Raw genomic sequence first — 14,194 nt, forward strand, 5'->3', positions numbered from 1 at the left:
AAGCCCAATACCGTTGAAGACAAATTGAAAGCAACTTTGACGAAAGCTCTGCAAATGCAGTAATATGTAAATTAATCTTCGTTCTAAACGATTTTCCAAGTGTTCCTATAGCACGTGATTATAAAACGTCCTTTGTCATCATGACTAATACTACGTCCATCCCATCGCATAATAGGCCTGCCTCGCAGCTTCCTCCTTGGCAACTTGTTTGCTCCCTCCGGTACCCACCCCTTTAGGTATGCCATTCACTGAGTTATATCATCAGGCGTCCGGTAAAAGGAAAATTTGCAATAATTGTGTACGCACCAACACATTTCACCGTCCACCGACCAGCGTGCGATGGTCCACTGAATTCAGCAGGATATTCAACAGTCACGCGTCGTTGACTAGCAGTTTGATTAAATAATGGTAGAAATGGTAAATTAGGTTGCGCAGGCGCTAGAGGATTCGGTTGAGGCTGAGTCTGTTGTGGTCTTGTTTGGAAATGAGACGGTGGTGGAGTCAGTGGTTGAAATTGTGAGATTCGAGCATTCGGCGGTGGTTGAACCTGTTGCAGTATGCGAAAATGAGTCGGAGGTGGAGTCAGAGCTTGTAACTGTGAACTTTGAGGTGACGGTTTCAATTGTTCCATGTGGGGCGGTAGGTGCCTCAAGGCAGATGGGGGTTGAGATGCGAAAAAAATTGAAGACTCGGGTGATGGAGAGAGTGGCTCGCTCTTCATTTTTTTCTGAGGAGGTGTCTCCTCGCGGAAGGGTGGTGCGGGTTCTGGCAGCTCTTGCTCCGTCGTTGTTCCTTCCACAAGTAAATCAATCCATTCCCTCACAGCTTCTTGTCCAGACTCAGCATAAACGCCGCCAACATACGCATAAAAAATCGAACAAGTTTCCTGGAGGGTGTTAATAATTCTCGACGGACAAAACGATCAACGGCAGCCACCTGCGGAGTGTTGAGTCTCGGGTAAAGATTAGGGTGGCAACGTAGTTTCATCCGCAGGTTGTAGAAAGTCACCCAATTGTTTATATTCTCGTCCGATAGAATGTGTTTATGCTGCGACTGATGGAGACAACTGAGTACGATCGAGGTGCGCGGAGGATGGACGCACTTACAGACATCTCAGATGGCTTTAGCATTGGGCGTTTATTGAAAAGAACATGAGCCACTGCAACATTAAGAGCAGCCTTTCCTAACTCAGTCAGCCTTTCATTATCGTCAAAGTCGTCGAGGTTTGTGCTAGAACGGGTGGCACGTCGCAAGGATTTGTGAGTAAAAACTCTCAGGACAAGATCACTGCTATGGATCTTTGGTAAAGCAGCAGTGGGGACTGAAGAACCACTCGATCCGTTAGCTCCAGAGCGACTCCTCTTCAGATTGGAAGAAGTGACGGGCGAGGCAACAGAAGCAGAGTAGAAATTCATGGCCTTTCGCAAGGTAGCTCAACATTGGGCATATGTACATCACTTTGTTTCAAATCAAAACCGTAAGCCCTAACCTTCTACAGGTGTAAACTAACTGACACTCTCCGCCGCTTCTTTTTTAATTTGTTTCGCCAATATTTTTCTCAAAATTTGCAGCGTACCAGCAGCAGCCGGGTTATGATCATCTTCGAGTCGTTTGATTTGCTTTGACAAGCTGGGCAGGAGTATGAGTGTTTGTTGCCAAATCAACGAGAAGACGATCAACCTTTTAGAACCTTCAAGCACAAGAGGACAGTCTTTGAGTAAGTGCAAAGGTGTCTGGTGGCAGACTGGGCATAATACTGAGGGGGTCTTGAACTTCTTTTTCGATCCATCAACAGCTTTTGCGCCGGTGGACCTCGACAAACTGGAACTTGCAGCTGAACTTGGTCCCGGTAGCGGATTATGTTGGGGCTCCGGATGTTTGTCTGAGGTTGTGTGTTTAGTCGGGTCTGTGGATCGGCTGAAAGGGGTATGCGACGTCGACGGTTGCGAAATCTGAGTGATCTGTGGAGGGTACTTAGGCTTCTTGACTGGAGGAGGTAGGATCGATGATTTTGGCAACGGGTGTAATGGTTGCCCTGCTATCAGAGAGAGATGCCCTCTGGTGTTCAAAATCTCGTCGATTGCCCGCACGGCGACGTTCTGGAATAGAAGGTGAGGGAATTCTCTTCCTTCATTATTTGTAACTCACTCGTTCCTCCCAAGGTTCGTCGTCTGCGTGTAAAATGAGCATTTCACGATACTCAGCAAGGTTCTCCGACTTGTCAGTCATCAAGCATTGCTCCTGACCATGTCGTCCACCACATAACCCACAATGGACAACGTCATCGTCTCCAGTGTTCCGAGAGTACCCATTTAGGGGAGGTGAGAGTGTCGACAATTTCGTCTTGCGTTTACTACTGTCCATTTTGAAATCTTCATCTACGGCATCTGTTTTCGCGTCATCACTACTCTCCACGTCAGAGTCTGCGTCAGACCCAAAATACGCAGAGCCATCTGGAGACACGTTAGGGGTTGACTTTGATTTGCCCGGTATTTCCTCTATCAGCATTTTTGTCTGGTAGAGTATGAGCGTGTTGAATGAATTGGTTTGTGTTGACGAACCTTGGCGACATCAGCAGCTCGACGGCGTGCCCCACGGCCAGAAAGTGCAGTTTCTTTGCTCTCTTCTTTCTCTCTTTCAGCAGTGATTCTCTGCAGTGTTCGGGCCCAAGAATCCACTTGATCATCGTCGTCGACTTCTTCAAGAGAATCTTTGTCGGCGGCCCATATTTTTGCGAAGGAGAAAGACAGGCCCCCGTCTTTAGGGGTCGCCTGCTCTTCGTTTTCTTTCTCTGTCTTTTCAATAAGTTTGTCGATGTCGTTATCTGTATCTGCAGAACGTCATTCCCTTGCGGGGATAATCAACCAAGTTAACATACAAATGATGTCCCGTGAATCTTGCTCCAGTTCAAAAAGGGCCTGAGCACCAAAAGAAAGGATCGACTGCACGTTGCCTCCCCCTCCCTCTTCGTCATCGTCCATCTTTTGTACAATAAGATGGTCGAGGACCAATTTCTTCTTGCCGATTTGCATGATACGTTCTGGTTTGGTCATTACCATCTGAAAAAGCCTCGACTGAAAACTTACCTTCAGCGGAATCTTTTACCATCAATTTGAAAACAAGACAGGTCTTCTTCTGCCCGTACCTGTAGGCGCGGGCAATGGCCTGAAGGAAGCCTCAGTGACCGCATTTACTACCCGATGGTTGTGCTTACTTGGAGATCCTGTTTCAAATTTTGAGTATCAGTCTACTCTCGATGATTCGGATGTTACCGCAAACCTGATGGGGGTTAAAATCTGGATCAAATATGATAACCGTATCTGCAGTCTTGTGTTCATGTCAAAGGGGGGCGCTTGACTCGCTGAAGTACAATACACACATAAAGGTTGATGCCAACGCCCTGTATTAGCACCCATGAGAGGGTCATAGGATGGAAGCAAAAGAAGGGCTCACGCCAGCACGAGTGGTGAGGAGATAGACAAAATAGTCGGAACCAGGACGATTGAACTCATCCATGCCTTTCTGTCGCTCACTGCCTTTGGTGTCGCCATCCTGACGCAAATTCCTATTAGATATCTCACACAAAGTGTGGAACCTACCAATCGCAAAAACTTATAACCTTCCCCTTGCAAGAAATCTTCGATGACATTCAAGGCAATGACAAACTTTTATAAGCTTAGTCCGACACAAAACTTTTTTGAGTTGCACCAAGACTTACTTGACTGAAAAGCAAAACGCGGTGTCCCCGTGCCTTCAACTTTGGAAGAAGGGCTTTCAGAAATCGTAGCTTTGCACTGCCGTCAATCAACTTTTCGTGGGTTTCTTGAGGCGGCAAACCACGTGGTTCAATATCTTCAGCATACAAGTATGGATGTTGAAGGCATCTGGGAGATTGATTATGGTGGATGAAAGAACAAAAGAGAAGTAATCACTTTCGCAGATGCATGAGAATATTGTTCAATCTCCCTTTGGTCGTGGGGCCTCCAAATTTGGGTTGCGTTAAGCCCTTAAGTAATTCTAGGTTGTGACCTGGGGAAGTTACGTTGGAATGCCGACCAGTGGAGGGAGAAATGACAAACTGAGGATAGATCGGTAAACCTCCTTCTGTAAGGGGGCCATTGAGACGGGGATAATGACTTCGTTCTACGATCCCTCATAAGAGCAATCAAGGAAAAAAGTGAAACACAACAAACCTTCGGAGGTAATTGGAGTACCTCACTCTTGATGCGACGAAGAAAGTACGGTCTAAGCCTATTATGTAATTGTTTGACGAGATCTTCGTCGAGCACTTCGTGTTGCTTCTCTAGGCTTTCCAAGTCATGCCATTCAACGGGGTCAAGGAAATTCATAAGGTTGAATAGTTCTCGCATGTTGTTATTCAATGGAGTCTAGGACAAACGTGTGTTAAACAGGACCATTCAAACGGCTCGTCGAGACATATTTTCACGTACCCCAGTCAGAATGATCCGGTGGATGGTGTTTAATTCGTTTAACTTTTTGAATAGTAAACTGCTATCACTTTTTACTGAGGAACGGGATCAGGAGCCGTGCTTGTGTAGAAATGAAATAATCGTACGCCGTTGACCTTCATCCACTACAAGAATCTAAGAGAATCGTGAAGCTCTGGTGAAGAGGAGGACGACCGAAATGACGTACTTCCCAGCGTGGCTGATGCTTGAAGACGGACGTAAAATCCTTAGCATTAATCAAAGCATCGTACGTCGTGACTAGAACGTGAAATTTGGCATTGGTGTTGTGCTTTGAGAAGACCTTGTGATATAATTCGAATTCCTTGATGACGTCACGAGCCTTCTTGTCGCCGTGGAAAGGGACTACCCTAAGCTTGGGTGCCCAACGTTCGAGCTCTCGTACCCAGTTGGTGATCGTTGAATTGGGCACCACAACAAGTGCAGGAAGAGCGTTCCATCGCCCAATGATACTACCCAAAAAGGTTGCGATTTGCACCGTTTTCCCCTAAATTAGTTAGATTTCAGCGAAAGATCCAGCGAAGTCATCTTAAACATACAAGACCCATGTCATCTGCAAGGATACAGTGCTGAAGATTCCACCAATTGTTGCAGAGCCAATTAAAACCGTCGACCTGTATGATTCAATGACAGTCGTTCAGGTCATGTTAATGGACATACTTGAAAAGGCATGAGCTTGAGGCGAGGGTCCTGACCAAGGTCCAGATCTGAAGCGTCCTTTAAGATATGTTTTTTATATCCTCCCTTCTCTCGAGCGTCGAAGTCTTTCGTATGCGTTCTGTTTAATTTGGGAACGACGACACTTCTAGAATCAACAAATCGGTTAAAAGCCACGACAAACGAGTCATAACCGGTCTCGTGGGCCCTCGGAGGGGTGTCCCACGTAGCTGAGTAAGTGGATTAGAGTCAATGTGACAAGATGGTATGATTCGCCCACCTTCATCATATGTTAAATCATCCCATTTGACGAATGCCCAAACAACATGGGAGATATCGTCTTTGTTCAGTGGGCGATTATGTTGGCTCTCCCATTCTACAATTTTCGCTGTGAGGTTGGCTGGCGGCTCCTCTCCACGGTCAAAAATAAGGCTTCTCTCTGCTTCCAATTTTTCCCCCGAGCTCTCAAGCTCGCTGTCGCTGAGAATTAATTTCTTTCGAGGATGATTTTGGCGTGACTGTTTCTTTTGCTTCTGTGAATCGTTCGGAAACCATAAAACAACATCTAGAACGCGGTCAATGATCTTCCAAGCCGGGGGTATCCGCCCTTCCGCGTCAGACAGGGAGTCCAGAATATGTTTCGTTGTATGACTTCCCGGTTTTGGAGAAGAGGCTCTAGAATCTGGTGCAATCTCGAATACAGGTGACGCCTCCGGCATAGCAGCATCTGGTTTGGGAACTTCTTGTAAAAGTTCGACTTTTGGGCCAGAAATCAGAAAATTCCTCAATTTGGAAGGATTCGTTGCAACAAGCCACATATGAGGCACCCATTCGGTCCGCCGATAGCTCCTGGCAAGCCATTTTACCAAGTATTCCCGAGGAAGTTGTTCTTTGTAATGCGGTGGTTGGTCGATTGGACGGAAAACTTCGACGGCGTTCGGGGGGTAAGGACGCCAAGCAATAATTTTGTCAAGCCCGTATCGGTATGACGAACAATCCGCGCAGAGCCAGCTTTTAGCGCTCTGATAGTGAACAGCAATTTCCGAAATACTGGCCTCATGCGATAAGGCGATCGGTATTGGCAGGTGACGATAGTGAGCCAACCGTTTGCAAGTAAAACACCGGAATAGAAGCTCATTAGAGATTTGATGGCCATCCCCGGGCCCCGTTTCGAATGTCTTTCCAGATTCGTCTAACATTGGGATATCGCGGCTCTCCTCCTGTCCTGTTTTCACGGGCTTTGGAACACGAGGCGCAGCGGGCTGAAGAGCTACCTCCTTGCATCCCATACAGATGCCCCCTCTCGTGCACGCAACTAAAAATAGAGAAGCCGTCAGGTTACTTGATTAACAGCTAGAGGAAAGGAAGTATGCACCGCAAATGAATTTAGTGGTTTGCTGGGTGATCAACTCCACACGCTTCGGTAGATCTTTTATCTCCGAGGCAATAGCTGCTTGACTGTCTCTCTCTTTTGCAGCCTTGAGAATCTCATCTCGTTGCGTAATTGCTAGACATTGCCAATGAGCTGCAACAGGGCATTTAAGGCTGCAGAAAATGATGTTGAATCAGTGGTTCCATTCGAAACTGATACACAAACCATTGGACCCATCCGCCAAGCGCGGTGTAACGCGCTTCATCATCGGATTCCTCGAATTCGTCATCCGTACCCCGTTTCCTTTTCTTCCCTTTACTTTTGGATTTTTTCGCAAGTCGTTTGAGGAGCACATGACCAGGAGCAAGATGACACTTTTCACAGATGTTGCGGTGATTCCCTAAAGTTGTGTTGTCCTCGTCATCAGAGTATTCCAGGGTTGCAACATCGCGAAAATAGCCATAAGCCGCTGGTTGAGACTGTTTTGGACGACGAGTTGTTTTGGTCGCAGATTGTGCTTGAGAACGACGTTTAGGTCCCAAAGCAAATTCATCGCTATCATTTGTATCCGAATTGTAGTCATCAGATTCAAGGTTGATGACTACAGGTTTCTTTATGCGAATTGATCGCCTTGCACCGACGCGTGCATGCCTTTCTGCGTTATCTTCTCCTGTCCCGTTGGTTTCTTCGCTGTCAGAGTCCTCAATTGCGAGAAATTTCTGCGATCGAGTCTTCTTTGGACTGAATGGTAGATATGTTTTCTTCGCCGCTGTGCGACAGGAACGAGTTCGGACAATATTCACACTGTCGGCTGATTCCTCGTCCGATTCTTCTTCTTCAACATCCGACTGTTCATCCTGGTCCGAAGATTCGTCACTCTCGAGGTCTTCCTCAGAATCTGACATGACTTCCTGCCGACTGCTAGACCGAACACTGCGAGCTGATGAGATGTTGACGGTAGCTCGATTGTTACGAATGCTGATCTTCATCTTCACGCGCGACAATGGATGGATGTACGTGGCGGATGGATCAAAGGGGGGGAGCAGACCAGCCCGTTCTTTGCGTTCTGGTTATGAAAGAGATGAGAAGAAAGGATAGTGGCGGAGTAGCTGACATACTGTACTCGTCCACGAGCTCACTAAAATCCTTCTTAAAAGGTTTTCCCAGAAACTATAACGCGAAACACGCGTCAAACCCGTTTCACAATGACAAAAGTGTAGATCTCGGCATGTAAACGCTCACCTTGTGAGCGATGCCACCGTGATACCGCGCAAAGTAGTATAGGTTGTTGCCCTCTCGGTATTCGCCAATCACCTCATCGACTATCGGATAATACTCAGTCTTCAGAGAAGTTTCAATAACGGGTTTGTATTGCTCCTTTTGGGATGGAGGAAGGGTGGGGGGTACGATGAAAAAGCCTTGGCGAGAAGACGTTGCCTTAGATATCGCGCCGGGCCCAGAGTTGTCTACATATGCGCTGCCGTGCTCGGAGCCGGTAGGAGGCATGGACATGTAGAAATCGCGGTGAAACTTCAAAGTTTCAACGTTGTTTCAACAGGTGCTGGTGAACGTAAGTACAAACTAATTGTGCATTATTTACGGGGATCAAAATGATTGTATAAACTCTATTTTAACTCTATCAATCCAGTTACAGGTTGGTCCACTTCGAAGGCTACACCAATGCATTCTTGCAACTGCCACTACTACAGTCCAAGTCACGGATACGTCAGAAAGCAAAGTGAGCAGCGTTTTTGCGAGAACCAAACAGGTATACTTATTCATTTGTTAGCAGCGGGAAAAGAGTCGGTGAGAGGGCATACCAATAACTTGACTTACGAACAGGCCAATAGTAACGCCTGCAGCGACAGAAATCATCCGAAGCGCCAACGAAAATCCACTCGAATATTGTTCCGCCGAATTGTGATACGTTTGAGTAACCCCACCCCCCTGCGCAATACCGGACTGTTCAAAAAATCAAAAAGATGTCTGAATTTACTCAATAGTACCACCTACTGGCACCAAAAATAAAACTCCGGTTACCATGGAAGTGAAAGCCGTACCGCGAACGACTCGAGAATAAACATTTCCAAGTGAGCCTATAACGAAGGCACCAGCAGCAGAAACAATGTCCGTCCTGCCAGGCAAAACGAGACTCGCGGCCCTGTTCGCAGCATAGGCAAAGCAGGAGAAGATGACCATGACAGGGAGTTGGACGCTCCTCCAATACTGCAGATTGGATAGGGACGAACATACGGAGTAAATTGGGACCAGAAAGAACAATGCCCACCATGGCAATGGCTGCCTCCACCATCCCCACAATGGATCACGTATACAACCTTTAATTAGGACACTTATCAATTACAACAATTCCGAAGCGTCAAAGTCGCCTCTTACCTTTGATAATATGCTCACCAAAATGTATGGCATTTCCCCGGCCCAAAACACCCGTAATCGAAGAGAAGGGACTGGTCCCGTTCGTCATCAAAAATTGACCATGTGTATAGGTGAGGTTTTCTGGAATAGAACTACGATAGTATGCTCGACGAGCACGCCGATCGATCACGAGATAAAAGTCTGAACCGATGGTTAACCCGAATCCCTGGAAAAGTTGAGATTGTGACGGGAACCCATGGGGGCATCGGGGACCTACCAGAAACAACGTGTAAATAATCGCATAGACGATCCGCACGGAACCACAGAAAATGTTTTTCGACATAAGTTCGAGAGCACTGATCACTAGGAAGATTAGAAAGAGGATCATTAGTGTTGATCGACGGAAAATACTCAAAATTTGACATACACACAGTGAATCCTGGCAGAATCACGACAACGCCAGCAGATGAGATTGCACTATAACAAAAAATATTGCCTGGGATGTTGCTCAAGCCTCTAGCAACGAAGGCCACGACGATCGAAACTGAAATCCTTCATTTGCACGTCATATGAGGTGAGTTAAAAGCGCCAGCAGTTGAAATTGTCTCACTCGTAAACATTAGCGTACATCGAGCTTTTGTTGGCAGCATTTAGTCCCAGGTATTGAAGGGTGCATGCACACGCGCCGCTAACCCACATGTCAACGAGGGAGCCACCGAACGACAGACCACAGATAATTGACGCGCATAGAAACGCCAAAAAACATCTCCAACCGAGAGAATATATGGCAGGGGATCGGAGTAAATTTCTGAGGGCGTCGGTTCCGGCTTCTGCTCCAAGCTTGTCATGCAGGACGTCACGGTATATCTGGTGAACTTTGTGCAGAGAGGAAAGAGCGATACGTCCTCGAGATCGTATGAAATATGTGCGTGTTGAACGAGTTTCTCCGTTGCGAATAGAAACGATAATGATATTGGGCAAGTGCACAAACTCTAGATCATTGTTCAAAAAGGAATCAATCGGAAAATGGCAACAAACCAGCTTGAGCGTCGAGAATGTCAGACGCGGCGGAAAGTTGTGACTCGATTCTGTGAGATGGTGCACCAAAAGAGAGCAAAGCTTTCGAAAGTTTCAATATGAACTTCCTCCGTTTTACGACCTCTCAAGGTAGCCGTAAGCTAACCCTGGGAAATGGGAGAAGAGGGCACACCTTCCACATTGTTGACTATTGTGGAGGATCTCCTCGGACGCTTTATAAGAGATAAAATGGAAAAGTTGCTATCGGTCCTGGAGGACTTTCCACCAGGGTTTGGGAGAGAGTGAGTCCCAGGAATAAAACTGGGTGGACCATTCAACAAAGCTGAGCGTGATAGTTTTTCTCTGTCTCCAAGATGTAATGCTTGGGGGGGACGAGGGATGGAACAAAGTTCGTCATCGTGGTTATCTCTAGCTTGTGCAGATGGCTCGATCCCACCAGTGTCTTGATGTTGCCACTTGAGATCAGAAGACATTATTATCGAGACTCATTGACTCGCTGGAAGGGAACATTTAAATAGCCATTAGGTAAGCAAGAAAGAATTGCTGACAGTCATAGGAGGCCTAAAGAACGTACAGAGCGCATACATATAGTACAGCAGATTAAGTTGTGGCATTCTAGTAATCGTTCAACAACTCAAGTTGTTAAATCTCCAATATTCGACGAGGGTTACCAGATTTGGGGAGCAGGCGGGAGATAATCACTGGGTAACAAGAAGGCATCCATTCCGTGCTGCGAGAATGAGTTTCCTCCAAGGCTCTGATCGGATATCCAAACAGGAAGCTGTTCGGTAGAAGTCATCTCAAAACCCCGCCAGATTTGCTCCGCATCAGGATTGTTTGGATGTTGTTGGGTGTGTAGATGTTGGTGTGGTATGGCAGTGGCGGGGATGGCTGGACCTTGCATCTGGCTGTCTGCATTCGAGAAGGGTATATCGTACCCAGGTGAGAAAGATTCATTTCTGTGTTGGGATATTGGGACAGGTGGCGGGAGATTGCTCGTCGAATGGTCGACCACCATCGCAAGCGAGCGCTGGGGTTCACGCGAAGTCTTCGGAGAGCGAGAGGTCGAACCTGCTTTTCTTTTCTTGGACCGCTTCAACATGAGTTGAAGCGTCGTGGCATAGCGTTTGCCTGGTACTAATAGCCCAACTAAATGGTATTTCATTGATGAAAAGACATGTGACGTACTTTCTGCCATCAAACTGGCGAGTCGTTCAACTTGATTACGGATCTCAACAATGTCGCAATCAGTTGGGCTGAAAGATATATATCAAGCTCCTCCCCGCAAGGACCCAGAATTCCAAACTCACAAAAGGCGGGCAAGACGCAACAAGAATGATGCAGCAAAGGTTGCTGTGGCATGTGTGTAATGGACGGCTAGAGCGTATATCAGAAGGTGCCAGTGAGGGTAGGGAATGGCACCCTACCATACTTCATTCCCTCTCTATACGCTGGCGATGTTACGGTGATTTCTAAACCCTGACGAGCAATCTGGATCGATCGAATAGCAAGTTCTCTTTGAGCAATTGGCATTTTCTGGACATCTTCCGGTCCGTTGATGCCCCGCAGGGCTGTGGCGTTATGAAATAGTTCAGCATGGAGATGCTGAATTTGGAGACTTTGTCGATAAAAGGCTACATCTAGGCGTGAGAATTTCTGACAAAATAGGGAGAGAGGGAGTTCCCACCAGCATCCTCGTATTTCTGGGAGAAGGCTTGGTCCCATGTTGCATACCAATTCCGAAAGTCAGCATCTGCTCGCCGGAGCTCCTCAAAATGCTCGGGTTTGACTGGGACTTCAAATGGAGCCAAGGCATTGTGCACTCGTTCTCTGATGGAGATGAGCTCTACTGTAGATACCAACCGCATGTCATCCTCAATAGCGAGAGGGTGCCGCAGAAGATAACGACAATCCCTGATACTTTCGTCGTCTTTGAGAACAGCTGGGCGACCAGTTCCGTACGAAAGCCTGATTGGATCTCGTCAGGTACGCCGATCAGCGAATGATGGGCTGACTGACTGATGCTCAAACAAGTACAGACAAAACCATGTCCGTGAAGCAATCACAAGCTCTCGGTCTCCGTTAGGATCCGTTTTATTGGCATTCATGCGCCTGAGGAGCTTCGGCCAGGCCTTATGCATAGCTGAAACATCATGGTTAGAAAGGCATCGTTCTCCTCTATATGCCTTGCTTACACAGTTCCATAGCCATGCGAACGGCATGCCCTCCACTTAACCATCCATTATCAGACCAACCAGAAACCAAAACTAGGGGAAAGGAAACATAAGTAAGGCGTTTGAATATAAGGTGATTCGACCAACTCATCGATTGAACGGCTTCACTCCTCATAACAGGCGCAAAGAGCGTGGCACAAGAGATAGCCTGAACTTCTTCGAGACATTGAAGATATGTTTCGCTGGCTTTTCCTATGTAAACAGTCAGGACAACAGCAATCTGAAGTGGTATCAGTCAGACCTCCTCCATCCCGGACACGAGCCGCAACCATGCAGATACAATCAATGGCAAAAGGAGAGCGCTCGTGTAAAGCGTCATATGTGTCAACATTAGAATCAAATACAGGTCTTGCGACGGATGAGAAGTGTTCCTTTTGATGAGCAACACAGAGACACTCACAGAAACGTTGAACAGCCATTGTAGAAACTAGATTGTGTGGTCGTGATCAGATCGTTGCAATTACAATAATGGGATGCCTAACATTCTGAAAAGTTCTCGGGCCTCAGCTTCAGTAATGATGTTTTTTGTGACGACTGAACAGATTAAATCAACAAGTTGAACGGAACTCGAAAATGACCATACCGTCAGGAAATGTCAGGCTACGTGGCACTTTGTGTCTTATCTTTCTTCGCTTTGATGGTCTTGAGTTCCTGTCTGGAGACGGTGTTCTCGTACGGCTTTGAGGTTCACTGCTATCTCCGTTTTCCTGTTGCACATGGCATTGAGAAAGGTGTTCTTTGTTCTCTTTGAAGACCTACTTTCGCGGCGCGCTCGATCGCAACATCCGCCAGCCCTCGCAGAACCTCCCAAGGAGCCACAAGGCCAGATGCGGGGAGTTCGCCATTATCCTCCTCATCGAAGTCTGAGGATTCGGCACTTGTCACATTAGATGATGGAGGTGCGTGCCGTTTTGAACCAGAGGTGGGGTACTTTCCTGATCTCTGGGCGTCTGCCGCCTGGTAACGGACAGATGATACATTGCTTTGCTGGGACGATGGGGGACCCATCGTCTGGATACTTGAGAATGGAGGGAGTACGGGTCCGTGAGGTGTTTGATTCTGAATATAAGACTGTCCACTGTGATGAAAGTTCCCATAAGGCGGTGGAATTTGATGAGTTTCTCCAGAGGGGGAAGGCTGAGTCGTAGGACCCTGATAAACATTTGGCAATGATGCTCGACCTGCGCGGGTTGGCGCGGATCCGGAGGCATGCGCCGGGCCAAAGGTAGTAGGGCCGCCTGGAGGTGACGGATGATGAACATCGCTGACGTGCTGGTGACTGGCCGTTGGCGTCGACATCGAAGGAGAATTTAAACTTGGAGACTGATGAAAAGTCGGAGGATACATAGAAGGTGATCGAGTAGAAAATCCCCCGCCCCTGACATGAGCTAGAAGCTCCGAGAGCGTGTTTGAGATTGTATTTTGAGTCTGTCGAATCTCTGAGACGTGCGCTTCGAGACTCCGGATACGCCTACAGACGAGTCAGCAGACGAGAGATTGATGAAAAGGGTGTGGTAATACTCTAGTCCAGCTTCTCCAGTCAAGGTCGCTTCCCTTACGGGTTTTTCAAAGAGACATTCTAGCCCAGTGTTCCGGCAGCGCCTACAGGGTGGATTGTCCGCTCCCTCACATCTCATCTTTTGTTTTCTGCAAGCATTCTAAGGACAAAAATTAGCGAAATTGGAACGCGCTAGTGCAACACTCACGCAAGCACCTGTGGATATCAACGCAGCGATGAGCAGATGGAGCGAAACATAGACCGAGGGCTTACGAGGAACTCGATTCAAAGTCTTGACCACTGGCTTGATATCGCGTTTGTCACCTTTGTCTTCATCTTCTAACTTTTTTACGCCTCCTCCAGGAAGATCCATGAAGCTTCCCTTTGCGAGGTGAATCGCAGGTGGAGAGTACGAGATGCGGGGAAGATGGGGGGTGAAGTCTACGTAAACAGACAAATCGGACTCATCAGTGAACGTTACGTAACTAACCCGTAATTCAGGGCTTGATGGATAAATGTTTTTGCACTCGAATTT

At 47.3% G+C, this 14,194-nt stretch overlaps 4 protein-coding genes across 4 annotated transcripts; all 4 read right to left on the minus strand.

Moving 5' to 3' along the window:
• Positions 1-150: 150 nt before the first annotated feature.
• On the minus strand, positions 151-1,415 carry LACBIDRAFT_301026 (uncharacterized protein; the record flags this gene model as incomplete). The annotated part of the gene is made up of 4 exons (XM_001873936.1): positions 151-248; positions 307-886; positions 937-1,053; positions 1,107-1,415. The coding sequence occupies 4 exons, from the start codon at positions 1,413-1,415 to the stop codon at positions 151-153; spliced, it is 1,104 nt and encodes a 367-aa protein (XP_001873971.1).
• A 90-nt stretch (positions 1,416-1,505) lies between these two features.
• CHR16202 (SNF2 family DNA-dependent ATPase) lies at positions 1,506-8,028 on the minus strand (the record flags this gene model as incomplete). Its single annotated transcript, XM_001873937.1, has 24 exons — positions 1,506-1,629; positions 1,681-2,099; positions 2,149-2,514; positions 2,562-2,830; positions 2,879-3,040; positions 3,087-3,165; positions 3,280-3,327; positions 3,380-3,400; positions 3,454-3,552; positions 3,600-3,665; positions 3,719-3,884; positions 3,933-4,029; positions 4,080-4,143; positions 4,194-4,388; positions 4,452-4,525; positions 4,577-4,604; positions 4,657-4,974; positions 5,027-5,101; positions 5,148-5,374; positions 5,425-6,459; positions 6,520-6,689; positions 6,742-7,582; positions 7,635-7,686; positions 7,759-8,028. 24 exons carry the CDS (start codon positions 8,026-8,028, stop codon positions 1,506-1,508), a joined length of 5,265 nt encoding a protein of 1,754 aa, XP_001873972.1.
• Positions 8,029-8,242: 214 nt separating this feature from the next.
• LACBIDRAFT_301028 (uncharacterized protein) lies at positions 8,243-10,108 on the minus strand (the record flags this gene model as incomplete). The annotated part of the gene is made up of 9 exons (XM_001873938.1): positions 8,243-8,289; positions 8,337-8,478; positions 8,530-8,852; positions 8,911-9,115; positions 9,167-9,252; positions 9,317-9,441; positions 9,500-9,881; positions 9,928-10,048; positions 10,100-10,108. 9 exons carry the CDS (start codon positions 10,106-10,108, stop codon positions 8,243-8,245), a joined length of 1,440 nt encoding a protein of 479 aa, XP_001873973.1.
• A 486-nt stretch (positions 10,109-10,594) lies between these two features.
• LACBIDRAFT_301029 (uncharacterized protein) lies at positions 10,595-14,032 on the minus strand (the record flags this gene model as incomplete). Its single annotated transcript, XM_001873939.1, has 15 exons — positions 10,595-11,064; positions 11,116-11,183; positions 11,238-11,304; positions 11,355-11,561; positions 11,615-11,895; positions 11,947-12,070; positions 12,123-12,194; positions 12,249-12,353; positions 12,403-12,588; positions 12,639-12,695; positions 12,745-12,868; positions 12,921-13,632; positions 13,683-13,819; positions 13,868-13,875; positions 13,933-14,032. The coding sequence occupies 15 exons, from the start codon at positions 14,030-14,032 to the stop codon at positions 10,595-10,597; spliced, it is 2,718 nt and encodes a 905-aa protein (XP_001873974.1).
• Positions 14,033-14,194: the final 162 nt, after the last annotated feature.

Source organism: Laccaria bicolor, genomic scaffold (genome assembly GCF_000143565.1).
Source record: "Laccaria bicolor S238N-H82 LACBIscaffold_1 genomic scaffold, whole genome shotgun sequence".
Taxonomy (NCBI): Eukaryota; Fungi; Basidiomycota; class Agaricomycetes; order Agaricales; family Hydnangiaceae; genus Laccaria; species Laccaria bicolor.